The sequence below is a fragment of the Salarias fasciatus genome, chromosome 23 (genome assembly GCF_902148845.1).
Source record: "Salarias fasciatus chromosome 23, fSalaFa1.1, whole genome shotgun sequence".
NCBI lineage: Eukaryota > Metazoa > Chordata > Actinopteri > Blenniiformes > Blenniidae > Salarias > Salarias fasciatus.
In genome coordinates this window covers 34,883,271-34,899,360 of record NC_043766.1, presented here as the reverse complement: position 1 = coordinate 34,899,360, position 16,090 = coordinate 34,883,271, and the positions used below count along the sequence as shown (strand labels likewise).

The following is a 16,090-nucleotide window of genomic DNA, read 5'->3' as shown; positions in this document are numbered from 1 at the left end:
TGGGTGGCTGTGGGTCAGTGGTGAGAGTGGTTGTCCCACAATCGGGAGGTTGTGAGTTCGATCACTATCTGCATGTCGACGTGTCCTTGGGCAAGACACTGAACCCTGAGTTGCCCCAGTGCTGTACATCACTTTGGATAAAAGCGTCTGCTGAATAAAATTGTAAATTAATAAGTGAACTTCACAATTTCCTTCCACTGCTCAGAAACCGTTCATTGACACTGTGAGGTTTCAAGTTGCCCACTGTGTCAACTGTGAATTCACGTCATTCATTCACACTGTTCGAACCTGCTCCTGATTTTGTTGTTGTTGTTTTTTTTTTCTATTCTGCGACCGCCGTGCGTCAGGTCTTGCTTGTACAGCTCACTGCAGACACCACTAATTCAGATCTTGCCTACAGGTTAGTCCCTCACATTGCTGTTTCTCTAACCAACTCACTGAAATCAGTCCTGACCCTGTGGTTTATGCGATGTCCGTGTCTCCTGAATCCTGTCAAATCCAGCCTCTGAGAAGGGATCAAGAATTTTTACAGCTGGCCTCCGAAGAATTGAACCCGTACGGATTCAGCCGTCTCGATTCACCTCCCAGAAGCTCGTGTTATATCTTAGCGACATACTATAATTAGAGACAACCTGTCCCTCGATGCGGAAGTCAACAGCACATCAGGAAGGCTGCGACTGCACTTGGCCGGCTCACTACACATGTCTGGGTATACCCCAAGCTCACAACCACGACCGAGATGGCAGTGCACAATGCCTCCATCATCAGCACTCTACTGTATGGCAGTGAGGCATGAACAACCCACGCAAAGCAGCAGCATAAGTTGTCCAGTTTCCACATGCGCTGCCTCCACCGTGTCCTCAATAACAAGTGGAGCGACAAGGTGCCAAACGCAGAGGTCCTCACACGCGCTGGCCTCCCCACAATGTATACGCTGCTCAGACAGCGAAGGCTGCGCTGGCTCGGCCATGTTGGAAGACGGCCGAATCCCTAAAGACATCTTGTATGGTGACCTAGTGTGTGTGTGTGTGTGTGTGTGTGAAGCTGCTCCTCTCCTCAGGTTGGTGCAGTGTGGCTGGCAATAGAGGATCAGAATTGTGGATCAGCGCAATGGAGGATACCGGCAGGAATTTTCTCACAAAACAAATGCTTCCCCGACAAAAACAAAGCAAAAACACATTAGTATATTATTATTCTAATAAACAACTTGATTCGAGCACTTTCAAAGGGTTGAACCCATTTATTAAATAAAATTCCCTTTACAAAGATCATTGTATCTTCATTCTCCCCACTCTTTTTAAAACAATGTTTTGCTCTCTCTCTCTTCTTGTCTTTGTGTGCCCTGTCAGGTCCAGAAATATCATCTTCAAATGAAATAAAATAATGTAAGAAAAACATTATCAAGAGGTAATCATTGATATACGAGGCCCCAGGTCTCTGACTCCTGGTCTCTGACTCCGTCTTTCATGAAGTGAACCTGAAACAACAGAATGATTGAGAAGGAGCTCATGAGGATTCTTGTTTTGTGTTTTTCAGAGTCAAACATCTCGCCTGCATTAAAGCATGTCAGCACCCCATCGTGGACTCTCCAGGGAACAGAGTGAAAGTTTAGTGAGATAAATCAGACTCTTCACAAGGACAAAGATGAGTTCAACTCGAGAAATCCTCCTGGGGATACTGGAGGATTTGACACGTGCAGACTTTCAGAAGTTCAAGTGGTATTTGGCGAATTATGGGGTTCATGAAGGGATTGAACCAATCCCAAAGAGTAAGCTGGAGGGATTGAGCCTTCCTGAAATGGTGGTAGAGATGGACCAAACCTACAGCAGCCAAACTCTTGAAGTCACGAGGATGATTTTAAAGAGAATGCGTATGACCCACATATGGGAGAAACACACCAGAAACATCTTTGAACCTGAAGGTAAGTCCTGGAAACATGAAAACTTGATGGTGTCGTAAATCACATTTATAACACCATCAAGTGAAAGAACAAGAACAACAGAGCTGATGGATTACAATCAAGACAGCAGTAGTGACAAGTATTTCATTTGATAAGGTGATACATGACCTTACAGTCTGTCTCTCACACATAGAAAATCTCTTCCTAAATGTCCACAAGTCTCTGGAGTTCATGTTGAACATCAGTTTATGACGTCTACATGACAGTTTGTACCCAGCCTGGAATTCACAGGAGTAGCTGAAGAGAAAACAAACACATGAGAAGATGATCCATGACTCCATATTACTGAACATTTTAAGAAATTTTGATTGGATTGTTGATGATTATACATACCCAAATACCAAAGCTCAGATATTTTAGTGTCTGGTGATGTGTATAGGAAGTGTGTGAGTAAAATGAAAGCCATGAATGTAACTACAGTTTGAATCCCAGATGACCGCCAGAAGGCAGTGCTGACAGCACTGAATGTTCCCTTCACACATGCGCAGTTCAAGTATGCATACCAACAAGGTCACCTGTGACCCCTGGGTGACTCCAGGAAGGCAATAAGTTCTGGTGCCCACACAGGCTCATCCTGCAGAATCTTCTTGCGTGATCACGAGAATTCTGAGTGACAGAACGCTTTGGCGTTCACCCAGGATTTGTAGAACCATAGCGACATTCACAGCTTTCATTCTATTTCATCCCTACTGACCGCCAGAAGGCGGTGCTGAAAACACTGAATGAGTCACTAGAAATCCCAGATATTCACCTCACTGGGAAGCTTCTGCAGGGCAGAGGACCACACCCAGTGGAACGACTGTGGCAATGTTCACTCTGTAAAATCAGGAGAATCTGTCATCCAGGAGGCAGCGGCACATTTCTCATCCAGGGGTACTTCCTGCATATACCAGGCGGTATATGCCCTGTGGCAGAGGGCAGCCCAGCGTTCTGTAAGAATGGTGAATGGTGTCCACAACCCGGTGGAATAAGCACAGCTTGGAGAGAGCAGAGCCCTTATTGAGGCCCCCATAGCAGACAAACAGCTGTTCGGGTGTACCAACACCTGTGGTAGTGCTTAGCGGCTGTAGCTCGATTACTAGAGTGATCGTCTCACAATAGGGAGGTTGTTGTTTGGATTCTCCAGCTCCAGCTCCCCCTGTCCATGTGCCAAAGTGTCTTTGAGCAAGATGCTGAACCCCAAACTGTTCCCAGTGGATGTATTGAGCGCCTTGCATGGTAGATGCTTCTACTGGTGTGTGTGAATGGGTGAATGTGATAATGCGGTGTAAAGCACTTTGGCCTCTGCTGTAGCAGTGTAGAAAGCACTATATAACGGCGTTTTTCCACTGGCCTTACTCTACTCGACGCCACCCCACTTCACTCGACTCAACTCTACTTGGTCTGGTTGTGTCTCCACCGGCCTTTTTTATCTCCCTGGAAACCCGTCAGTGGGCGGGGAAATCAGACGGTAAACACTCCGCCCCTCAGTGGATGTAAACAAGCTAAATGGAGGACGCAGGCCGTCATGTTTCTTTTTTGCTGTTTTACCGTTTTTTCGTTGTAAGTAGAGAGTCGTAAAATGTTAGAAACAGCGAAAAATAAAGTGAAAGAAAAGTAGGGAAGAGTCTGGGAGGCCCTGCAGGGCCACACGAGTGGCCCTTCCCACCACACCGGCGAAGCTAACACCAACCGCATTGCTAACAGCCGTGGCGAGCATCTCAACACGCCAGGGAAGGGGAACTGCCGTTCACCGGACACTCAACAAGAAAACAGTAGGAAATTCAATAACGTTACCGTCTGCTGGTTAAGAATGAGTGAATCCCTCATCCAGAGGAGACGCCACCGCAGCACCAACCCACCTTAAAGGAAGGAGAAAGGGTGTAACTGCCATCACAGTCTTTGAAGGGCAAACTTCGCTGCTCAGACCAATGCAGTTGCAGGGATATCAGTAACAAAGATGCCATGTAGGTTTGTCCAGAACTCTTCCAAGTGGTATGCAAACTGCAGGCGAGAAGAAAAGATTAGCCAAATCTGAGTTGACACCGGAACATATTATCTTCCTGGGGGTCACACAGGGGTCACAGGTGATGTTGTTTGTATGCACACTCAAATTGTGCAAGCACAAAAGGAACATCCAGTGCTTTCAGCAGTGCCTTCTGGCAGAGAGTTTGGATTAAATAAAAACTGAATTACGCTCGAGCAATTCCAACATGACTTAATTTGTTTATTTTTTTAATTGTCTCCCAACAAACAAACAGGGCACAAAAGTCATGAAGAGGATCTTTTGTTATCAGAATCTAAGAAGTGTCAGGAAGAACTGAAGTCCAAGCTGAAGAGGAAGTTCCTGTTTGTGTCTGAGGGGATCCCTAAACAAGGAAAGCCGACCCTCCTGAACCAGATCTACACAGAGCTCTACATCACAGTGGGAGGGACTGCAGAGGTCAATCAGGAACATGAGGTCAGACAGATTGAAAATGCATCAAGGGAACCAGACACAGAGGAAACAATTACCACACTAGACAACATCTTTAAAGACTCACCTGGAAGGTCTAAACCAATCAGAACGGTGCTGACAAAGGGAGTGTCTGGCATTGGGAAAACAGTCCTGACACAGAAGTTCAGTCTGGACTGGGCTGAAGACAAAGCCAACAAGGACGTCCACTTCATATTTCCATTCACCTTCAGAGAGCTGAATGTGCTGAAGGAGGAGAAGTTCAGCTTGGTGGGACTTGTTCATCGCTTCTTCAATGAAACTGAAGAAGCAGGAATTGACAATTTTGAAAAATTCCAGGTGTTCTTCATCTTTGATGGTCTGGATGAGTGTCGACTCCCTCTGGACTTCCACCAGACTGAGACCCTGACTGATGTTACAGAGCCCACCTCAGTGGATGTTCTGCTGATAAACCTCATCAGGGGGAAACTGCTTCCCTCTGCTCGAATCTGGATCACCACACAACCTGCAGCAGCCAATCATATTCCTGTTGACTGTGTGGACAGGGTGACAGAGGTCCGAGGGTTCACCGACCCCCAGAAGGAGGAGTACTTCAGGAGGTGGTTCAGAGAGGAAGAGCAGGCCCGCAGGATCGTCTCCCACATCAAGACCTCCCGAAGCCTCCACATCATGTGCCACATCCCGGTCTTCTGCTGGATCACTGCTACAGTTCTGGAGAAGGTGTTGAAGAGCAGAGAGGGAGGAAAGCTGCCCAAGACCCTGACTCAGATGTACATCCACCACCTGGTGGTCCAGGTCAAAGTCAAGAAGGTCAAGTATGATGGAGGAGCTGCTACAGATCCACACTGGAGTCCAGAGACTAAGGAGATGATTGAGTCTCTGGGAAAACTGGCTTTTGATCAGCTGCAGAAAGGAAACCTGATCTTCTATGAACCTGACTTGACAGAGTGTGGCATCGATCTCAAAGTAGCCTCAGTGTACTCAGGAATGTTCACACAGATCTTGAAAAAGGAGAAAGGCCTCCTCAACAGTGTGTTCTGCTTCATCCATCTGAGCTTTCAGGAGTTTCTGGCTGCTCTTCATGTCCATCAGACCTTCGTCAACACTGGAATCAACCTGCTGGATGGAAAACAGGAAACATCCAGGATGTCCAAAGAGATGAAGACAACACCAAATCTCCACCATCTCCATCAGAGAGCTGTGGACGAGGCCTTGAAGAGTCCAAATGGACACCTGGACTTGTTCCTCTGCTTCCTCTTGGGTCTTTCACTGCAGACCAATCAGAGTCTCCTTCGAGGTCTGCTGACACAGACAGGAAGTAGCTCACAGACCAATCAGGAAACAGTCCAGTACATCAAGAAGAAGCTGAATGAGAGTCTGTCTGCAGAGAGAAGCATCAATCTGTTCCACTGTCTGAATGAACTGCATGATGGTTCTCTGGTGGAAGACATCCAATGGTACCTGAGGTCAGGAAGTCTGTCCACAGACAGACTGTCTCCTGCTCAGTGGTCAGCTCTGGTCTTCATCTTGCTGTCATCAGAAGAAGATCGGAAAGAGTTTGACCTGAAGAAATACTCTCCTTCAGAAGAGGCTCTTCTGAACCTGCTGCCAGTGGTCAAAGCCTCCAACAAAGCTCTGTACGTACTTCATGAACTAATATGAAGACCGAAGTCCACAACAATGATGTTGGTTTTAATTGTTGGTTCTTCTTCAGGTTGAGCGGCTGTGGTCTGTCAGAGAGAAGCTGTGATGCTCTGTTCTCAGTTCTCGTCTCTCAGTCCTCCCGTCTGACTGATCTGGACCTGAGTTTCAACCATCCAGGGGAGTCAGGAGTGGAGATGCTGTGTGGTGCAGTGGAGAATCAAGACTGCAAACTGAAGACTCTCAGGTTCTAACATGATTGTCAAATCATATCCGCCACTCTCTGTTCTCCTCACTTCTGCAGAACATCTGTCCAGCATCTCAGTGAAACATTGTAACTTTTGATATTTTCCCCACTACACTCTCGAAAGTAAAATATAAAAAAAAATAGGTTTCCAGTTTGAGTTCATCAGGACAGTAGCAGCTTTCCATCCTCCATTCACCGTCTTTGTGATGTTGCAAATCAGATCAGTTTAACTGTCCTTCAACATTGATGTGGTTTTCATTGTTGCTTCTTCTTCAGGTTGAGCTGCTGTGGTCTGTCAGAGAGAAGCTGTGAAGCTCTGGCCTCAGTTCTCATTGTCAGCTCTCAGTCCTGCAGTCTGACACATCTGGACCTGAGTAACAACGACCTGAAGGACTCAGGAGTGAAGTGTCTGTCTCTTGGACTGAAGAGTCCTCGCTGTAAACTGGAAGCTCTCAGGTCAGGATCCAGCTGCTGCTTCATCATGTGGAGGATCTTCCTTCTTCCTTCTTGACTTGATGCAGCCATGTTTGTGCCTCCAGTCTGTCAGGGTGTCTGGTCTCAGAGGAAGGCTGTGCTTCTCTGGTCTCAGCTGTGAGATCCAAGTCCTCCCATCTGACAGAGCTGGACCTGAGCTACAACCATCCAGGAGACTCAGGAGTCAAACTACTGTCTGCTGCTGTGGAGGATCCACACTGCAAACTGGAGACTCTCAGGTATGAACTCACAACAGGAGCTCATCCTGGAGACTGAGACGTTCTTCAGAATGTTTCCAGTTGATGATCAGACAGGATTTATCAGGAGGAGGTTTTAGTCCTGTCAGGTGAAAAGACTCCTAAATGTTGAACAGTATTCCTCACTGTTGTAACACTGGATTCTAGCTTTATTATTTGACATGGGAAAGATGTGTGATATAGTTAAGTGGGAGTTTGTTGGGATGTCATGGACAGGTTTGGATGAGAAGAGGAGCTGATTTAAAAAAATAAAAATAAAACAGAAACTCACTTATTCTCAAGAGGTTTTTGTCTTGACCAATTTCATGTTCTCTTCCCCCTTCCTGTCAAGGGACAGTACAGGAATGCCTCATGTCCTCCTTCTTTTAGTCCTCACCTCAGAGACACTGGAAAAATGTATCAGGAATAGTCAGGATATCCACGGTGTTACTTAAGGCAAGACTACAGAAGATATTGCAGAAAAAATAACCCAAACATAGAATTCCTTTTGCAACATTCATGGAATAAAATAAGTTCAAACATTTTCTTAGTGCTGTCAGTTTTAATTGCATTAATCATGATTCTGTCAGGGGTGGCTGTCAGATTATTTTTTTTAATTCCGATTAATGAAAGAGTTCGGGTTAGGGTTGGCAGTTGGCTCAAAGAAAAGAAACAGGATACAACTTGTTTACTGTCATTGGAACTTCATTGTTTTTCCATCCCTGTGCAGTACAGCTGAATTATGAGGATTCAGTTCTTCATTTGATGCTTGAAAATGTTCTAATCAGGGGTGCACATAAGCGGTGCGCTGGTGCGCATGCGCTACCAAATTAAAAAATGCGTACCTGATGAAACATTGTAACTCTCATTTGCGTGCCAAGATTTGGGGAAAGCAAGGTGCGCATTAGTGCTGCGACGTTCAGTGAACGAACGGCTCATTTAAGTGAACGACGAGAGCCGAATCACAGCTGTCTGAGAGCCGTTCCTTTGTGAAATTGTCCACGCTTCCTTCTCGTGTCTCCTGAGTGTCTCCTGAGTCCAGCTGTCACCGCTGCTTTCATGTGAACAACAGTTTCAGTTTTCCGCCGCTCGCTCCAGTCACCTGAACGCAGCAGCTGACTGGCGGAGAAGTGTGTAGAACCCGGAGCGGAGCCGGTGTTTTGGAAGAACTAGTTACCCTTGATTGGCGACTGGGTTTATTTCACATCCCTTGTTGCTGATAGATGTTAACAACCAGAGCCGTGTCAGACCTTTTACGAGTCTAATTTCAATATCTGCTGCTAGCAGCAGCAGGAAATGCTGAAAGAAGTCAGTCATTTTGCAGCATTTGCAGCTCTTTTTTCTGGGGACAGCAGAGTGGACGGTGCTCATTCAGAGCTTTCTTTTCAGGTGCAAATGTTCTGCTGTTGTGAGTAAAATGCCGCGCATAATACTTCAGACTGTCCTGTTTAGTCCCGTGCATGGAGTACGGCACCTTCACAGGGACAAAAAGCTCGCTGCGCCTCCCCTGAAGCCCTCTGGTGCCTCCCAGGGGAGGCACGCCTCACACTTTGAAAAAAAGCGAAAAGTGATAAAAAGCAGATTCTGTAGAGCACTTTTATTTTTCAGAATTTTAAACACCATTATATTTTGTGAAAATTACAAGGTTTAAGACATTCTGTTGCACTGCTTCTCTACATTTTTAGTTGAAATTAAAGCAGGCTATGTAACATCCCTCTATTTTGTTCTTCCTGTAGGTAGGCGTGGGAAAAAAAATGTATTTAAAAATGTGAGGACCAAGCAAAAACCCAAGGTCCTCCCCTGAGAACCAGACAAAAAATATTATGTGCACCCCTGGTTATAATATCCTACTGTGGCTGTCTATTTTTTGGACTGTTCAACATTAAGAAAGTTGCACATCTCGACTTTAAAATGTCGGATGTTTGAAATTCGACATTTGTGAGTGTTTTCTCTTGTGAAACTGCTCCACTCAAGTTAAAACATCCAGATAAAGACATTTCCGAGTAATAAATTGGAGATTTTATGTGTTGATTACAAGTTCACAAATGATGTGATTAATCACAAATAACTATGGTCACACTTGCAATTAATGAGTTAATTTTTTAAATCAATTGACAACACTAATTTTTCACAATCCACATGCATTTTTAAACACAGAAATGCAGAAGCTGAAAATACACATTTGAATTGTTTTAATCCATTGAAAACATTCTATTTATTAACATATTTAAATATTTATCATTATTTCTCACTGGGGTGCAAATAATTTGTAGTCTAAATTCAGCTGGAGACGAGCAGCTTTCTGTCCTCCACTCACTGTGTTTGTGATGCTTCAAGTCAGAGATGTACATAGAACCGAGTCCAGGACAAACATTGATCTGGTTTTCATTGTTGGTTCTTCTTCAGGTTGAGCTGCTGTGGTCTGTCAGAGAGAAGCTGTGGAGCTCTGTCTTCAGTTCTCAGCTCTCAGTCCTCCAGTCTGACACATCTGGACCTGAGTAACAACGACCTGCAGGATTCAGGAGTGAAGCTGATTTCTGCTGGACTGAAGAGTCCTCGCTGTAAACTGGAAGCTCTCAGGTCAGGATCCAGCTGCTGCTTCATCATGTGGAGGATCTTCCTTCTTCCTTCTTGACTTGATGCAGCCATGTTTGTGTCTCCAGTCTGTCAGGGTGTCTGGTCTCAGAGGAAGGCTGTGCTTCTCTGGTCTCAGCTGTGAGATCCAAGTCCTCCCATCTGACAGAGCTGGACCTGAGCTACAACCATCCAGGAGACTCAGCAGTCAAACGACTGTCTGCTGCTGTGGAGGATCCACACTGCAAACTGGAGACTCTCAGGTATGAACTCACAACAGGAGCTCATCCTGGAGACTGAGATGTTCTTCACAATGTCTCCAGTTGATGATCAGACAGGATTTATCAGGAGGAGGTTTTAGTCCTGTCAGGTGAAAAGACTCCTAAATGATGGATGGTATTCCTCACTGTTCTGACACTGGGCACTGGATCTATCATTAGATGCATAAAAGATGTTCGATTGGGTCAAGTGGGGGTTTATGTTTGAGTTCCTGGACATATTTCAATTCAGAGAGCCGTTAATCAAAAACATCGTCTCTGAGGAGATCTGAATCAAAATTTGACAAAATTGGTGTTTGTGGTGAGGAGATAAACTTTAAAGCAGTAGAGAAGTGACGGACCCCCCCCCCCCCCCACTGTTACACAATGGGCCCAAGATACCTAATAAACTGGAACAATGAGGGGAGATTTACCCTCAGCTGGTGTTCTGCCACCTGATGGTCTGTCAGCAATGTGAATGGTTATTGTTACTACCTGTCTTTAGGCCTCAAAAATTTAATTTCTAAACACTGTTGTTGTTTTTTTTTGTTTTTTTTTAAAGAAGTAAACAGATACATAACCAAAATCCTCTTGCCCCCACGTCAAGGCCCTCAGAGTAACAACAAAACAGCAGTCCTTACAATTTCTTCCAGTCAAGCTCATGCCGATTTACATGAGTACAGTAAGTTTGTCAATAGAATCAGTCCTCAGATTACAGGCAGGTGACCATCAGTTACAATTAAAAGAAAAACGCTCAACATCATCTATAGAAAGTTTTACAAGTCTGCGGGCCAGTAGAGAGGCAAACACAGCGTTTGAGTTTGAAATTTGGAGCTGCTCTGCCAAAAGAGGCTTTAAAGGTTGTATAGAAGATCTTTATTACTAACAAAAATGAATTAAAGCTAAAAAAAATGGCGTTATTAAGCTGTAGCAGCCTTGTTTTTATTGTGATAAAAAAAAAAATCATAAACATTCATCAACTCTGGACGTTGTAAAATCAACATTACTTTAGCCAATCAATAAGGAGGTAGCCTCGTTATCTATTAGTTTTCTGACGTGTCAATCGACCTCTCTACATTTGTAGCGTAGCTGTCATGCTCCTACGCACTTTTCATACCCCCCTCCCCCACGTGCTCCACCCCACTCCGCCCATGCCAGGCTCTGCTGCCCCGATCAACACCTTTTCACCTGCTGACTTGATACAATTTTTCTTCATCATAGCTGCAGCGTGCTGCCATTTGGCGAAAATGTATGTTTAATCTTAAAACAAGACTTGTATGAAAAAGTCTGGAGAGTGAGAGGAGGAGGGGGGGTTTGTTTAGCCTGCATGCTGCAGCCACACAGATCAGCTGTGAGCTCCATGCTGCTCCAGTCCTGCAGCTCCACACAAACCTCCCCGTCCTCCTCTGATCCACCCGAGAGCAGGGACGGCTCAGGGACAGGATTTGGCACAAGTGCAGGATTTCACTCATATTGGCTGTGTTTTGTGTCGTTCGAAAGGACACGTTGGTAGCTATGTGTTAGCGCTGTGATGCTAAGTTGCTACGTGCTACTTTCTGCGTAAGGAGGAGGCGGTCCTCCGGAGAGAGCAGGGGAGGAGGGGCTGTGGGTCACGCATGTATGTCACACATACTTCAAAAAGGACTAACTGTCACTGGATTTCTCTCTCCATGGAAAATCCTCTATACAACCTTTAACTGGTTTGTCGTCTGTCCACAGCTATGAGAAAAAAACCCAAAGATCAGTCTCCAATATTCAGTGAGACCAGAACATAACCACAACATATGTCCAATTAATGCAATGCAGGACAATGATGACATCTGAGACAGCCCGGGTTTACACTGGGGAAGATTCTAGAAAGTCTATCATTTGAATCGTATAGACGATGAGGAATCCGGAACTGAATCAACCCATGACGGACACAAAGAGAGGAAATACGTGTAGGAGTTAGACTCTTCTGTGAGGCATCATCTATTGTCTCTCCTCCAGATCTGTCTCCCATGCTGCTTCTGTCTTGTTCCCAGATATTTTACTAAATCTGTATATCATTTTGCAAATGATGGAAGGCCTCTACCTGTAAAAGGGATCAAGCTCTAGTATTGCATTAAGCTTCTTGGTGCTGAATGAGGAAAAGAGAAAATGGGTTGTGGCAAAAACTACAGGCTGAAAGACATCTGAAAAGGGTTCCAGCCAGTAAAAAACTGTGTTTTTCCATGAGTAGCAAAGAAGTGTGATGGATCATTTGAAAGCACATTTCCCAGCTGGATTAAGGAGGAGAGGAACAGAAACATTCCAACAGGTTTCATCTTCATCACACTGATTCAAAGCAGCAGAGTCACTTTCAGGCTCCAAATGTCAAAACGAACATTTGGAGCAAAGTTTGAAACTTGAAGTTGATCTTATCAAACAGTCCCACAGATGGTGGACTCAGAGTCTTTCAGCCTCTTTCTGTGTCTCCAGAGACAAACTGAGGAGTTCTGCTTCATGTTCAGCAGCAGTGAGGACTCATGTTGGAGAGAAAACCCTTCTGACTGTCTTTCTTCCTGCAGGGTGGACCATGGTGGACAGCAGAGGCTCAAACCTGGTCCGAGGAAGTGTAAGTTGGACTCATCACTGTCCGTTTGTGTCACGCCCTGTGCCCCTATGGCCATGTGGGGGTGCTCAGGTCCTGTTTTGTTTGTCTGCCCTCATGTTCTCGTGCTTGGTCACCTGCTTGCTCCTCTTGTTCTCCTGTCTGGTCTTCTGTCTTGTTAACTCCCTAATGTGTCTCACCTCGTCTACCTCTATTTAAGCCCTGCTCCCCTGGTGTGTCGTGTCGGCTCCTTGTGGGTCTGTCTGTGTGTCCTGGCCTGCACCAGCTGTGTTCCTGAGTTCCTCAGTTCTTATGGAAATAAAGGACTTTTTGTACTCCGCCTGGCTGCCTGCACGTGGATCCTTTCACCTTGCACCGTGACAGTTTGTCTTTCAATCAAAGCTTTGGAATCATTCAAACATTACTGTGAAGAGAAGTTTGACAAAAAGTGTCCTCATCAAACGTTCTCTCAATCAGGAAGTCCACAAACAACAAATCCATCACATGTGTCTGATCAGGGCTTTTCTCTTTTTCTCTCCATCAGATCTCACCCAACTTGACCTGGATGAAAACTCCATGAGCAGAAAGCTCAAACTGTCCAACAACAACAGGAAGGTGACACATGTGGAGGAAAAGCAGCCGTATCCTGATCATCCAGACAGATTTAATGTCTTGCAGCTGCTGGGTAGAAATGTTCTGAGTGATCGATGCTACTGGGAGGTCGAGTGGGGCGGAGATGTTGAAATATCAGTGAGTTACAGAGGAATCAGGAGGAAAGGAGTCAGTGATGAGGTTGTGTTCGGATGGAATCATCAGTCCTGGAGTCTGGAGTGTTCTGGTGGAGGTTACTATGTCAGACACAATAAGACAGTAACATCCATCTCCTCCTCCTCCTCCTCCTCTGGTAGAGTAGCAGTGTATGTGGACTGTCCTGCTGGCTCTCTGTCCTTCTTCAGAGTCTCCTCTGACTCTCTGATCCCCCTCTACACCTTCAACACCACATTCACTGATCCTCTGACTGCTGGATTTGGTCTCTGGTCTCCTGGTTCTTCACTGATGCTGTGTGATCTGTAGGAAGGCCGGTCTCTGTTTCTGACAGCAGGAAGGAGGAGGAGCCAATCAGAAGGTGGGAGAGGTTTATTACGTCACTGACTGCCAATGACATCTTTAGATGTCAATCTAATTCCTATCTCTGGCTGACATTTATGTCTTTAGACTTCAATTATATTTTTTCATGTTTTTTTCTACCTGCTTTAGGGGGCCCCGGTCGGGCTTGTCTGTGATTACCAAGCTGAGAACTTAAAGCTAGGGTTGGCGATCTGAATTAGATATATTTTTTCAAATACTGGTTAAAATGATCTTTATGACCCGATGGGAAGCAATTCATAGCGTGTTTGTAAAGTAGTTTGGAAAATATCCGTGACCTACAGCAGGAGTAAAACGGGACAAACAGCAACCAATAGTCTTGAGGGGACACCTTTTTTTAAACCAATCAAATCCCTTCGCCGTCTGACCTGCCCCCTGCGCATACATGTCAATGGCGTGCACTGACCCTGGTTCAGTGCGCACATAGAAGGACGGAGCGTTGTTGCAGAATGGCGGAGAAGAGTGTTTGGGGCTTTACTTACTGTTGAGTGCGCCATAACTTGGCGTAGTGCAAATAAAGAAAAACGAAGAAACGAAGCGCTGAGGACAGGTTATGCCAGGGACTGGACGCGGAAGCCGCGAACGTCTCCACCCAGGCGCTTGGCTATTTGTATTGGAGGCATATCTGCTGCCTGCGCTCTCCGCGCTGGTCACACATCGACTGTACTGGATCCGTCTGCTCTAGGTTTTCACGTTTAAAGAGCATTTTAAACATGGGTGAGGTGCTCTCGGCGCTCGCGGTTCACGTGAAAAATAGAACGAAGGTGAGTGGGTGCCATGTAGAGTGCAAGCCGCGGCCCGCACGGCGCTCCCGTTGTGTGCAGGCAGTCAGATAGGTTAACACGGGAGACGACCAGAAACTCCGTGAGCGGCGCTTCCACGTCCAGTGCGTTGCCCCATAACAGCGGTGCTCGTGCATGTAAGTGGGTGCGTCCCATTGGAGGAGCTCCTCCAATAGGGTGAGAGCTGGGTGGAGCTAGCTAGGCGGAGCCTTGGGGAGATGCTACATTCGTGCTACATGCTAGTTTTCCAAGATCACCGACCCTCGCTTTAATGAAGTACCGAATTATACCTGTAGAGGCACCATCACAACTCTGGATGGGAAGTCAGCACCAGCTGACCAGAGAGGAGTGCACACACACACAGACACACACACGCACACACACACACACACACACACACACACACACACACACACACACACACACACACACACACACACACACACACACACACTCTCTCTCTCTCTCTCTCTCTCTCTCTCTCTCTCTCACTCTGAAATCTTGAGTTTTTGTTGTTGAATTGTCCATTGTTGTCACTGAAAATAAATCATTATTTTGTAATCAATATCCCTGATCTGGGTGTTTTTTTTTTTATTGTACTGTAGGAAAAGGAATGACTGTTTAGATGTTTCTGGTGTCACTAAAGGAAAAATATATGATTCCAAAAGTGACATGTAACAAATGATTTTTATCACTTCTATAGCAATTCCGAACTATATATTCCAAACACTCAAGAAGGCTCAAACAACACAGTTATACACAAATATTTACAGTGAAATGGAAACAATGCCTCAGGTGATTTTGTGCAACTATTTATGAAAGAAGCATGAATCACAAATGCAGTGTCTATTTGTGCTGCTCAAAAAACAGTTCGACTTTGTGTGGTGCTTAGCCCACCTATAGGTTTCGCTATTGGTACTCTCCCTGGCGTCAGTCAGGCACAGACAGATCAAAACAGCTACCACGCCAATCCCGCTCGTGCGCGGGCACACTGCCCCGCCCCAACCGAAGGGAATATCACCAGCCCGAACCTGCACAACTCCCTTCTTCTTTCTCAGTCATGAGACTGATCACTAGAAGCTCCCACTCTCACGACAAAGATAAAGACAAAGATGAAGACGAGGACATGGACAAGCCGGCCTGATATGAGGCCCGATATGAGTCGCCCTCCGGTGTCGGGCCTTTTTCACCTGCCGCAGCTGCAGCACACCACTCTAGAAAGGACAGCTGCTTCGTCTGCTTCAGGTGAGCATCTAACTCTGTGTGCTTCTTCGGCCTTCCCTCTTCTCCAGCTGGAAGAGGCTCAGTGCCGGACTGCCTTCTGGGGAGCCGTGTTTCCTGCTCCGCACCCGGGAATCTGACCCAGCGGAGCGTCTCGATGGCTGTCTTCACCGCAGCCCCCCCAGGGCACTCAACACGCGTGGGACGAGGCTCCGGTGTCACGGAGGCCTCCTCTCGCGCGTTTTTCCAGACATCGCGCCTGTTCTCGCGCCCTGGTTTTTCCTATGGCCAAGAGCGCCGGGCGACCCCCCCCCCCCTCACCCCCGGCGACGTTGGCGGCCTTGCCGGCGGCCGCTCAGGACAAGCGGCGGATGGAGGTGGCCACGGAATGCTCTGGATGTGACCAGACACCCATCCTCGCCGAGGTGAAGTCATGTGACTAGCCTCCGCTCATGCGCCTGGGGTTTCCCCGGCCATGAGCGTTGAGCGGCTATGTCTGACTACGTTGCTGGCGCTGCACGTCACTACGCTGGGGTGTAGTGATGC

At 46.4% G+C, this 16,090-nt stretch overlaps 2 protein-coding genes across 4 annotated transcripts in view; both read left to right on the top strand.

The window, feature by feature from the left end:
- LOC115382175 (NACHT, LRR and PYD domains-containing protein 3-like) overlaps positions 1–16,090 on the top strand; it is an 86,086-nt gene that overhangs the window by 2,988 nt on the left and 67,008 nt on the right. Inside the window, exons 2-8 of one of the 3 annotated variants that reach the window (XM_030083862.1) lie at positions 1,537–1,921; positions 4,201–6,031; positions 6,109–6,282; positions 6,559–6,738; positions 6,822–6,995; positions 12,373–12,419; positions 12,940–13,818. In XM_030083862.1, coding sequence (XP_029939722.1) covers positions 1,645–1,921; positions 4,201–6,031; positions 6,109–6,282; positions 6,559–6,738; positions 6,822–6,995; positions 12,373–12,419; positions 12,940–13,469 — 3,213 coding nt within the window. In that variant the 5' untranslated portion in view covers positions 1,537–1,644 and the 3' untranslated portion in view covers positions 13,470–13,818. Of the gene's footprint in view, positions 1–1,536; positions 1,922–4,200; positions 6,032–6,108; positions 6,283–6,558; positions 6,739–6,821; positions 6,996–9,398; positions 9,573–9,655; positions 9,830–12,372; positions 12,420–12,939; positions 13,819–16,090 lie in introns of those variants that run through there. The other 2 variants (XM_030083861.1, XM_030083863.1) reach the window with 2 other exon arrangements.
- The window catches only part of LOC115382200 (protein NLRC3-like), an 85,212-nt gene that overhangs the window by 47,325 nt on the left and 21,797 nt on the right, over positions 1–16,090 (top strand). The gene's annotated exons all lie outside the window — the stretch shown is intronic.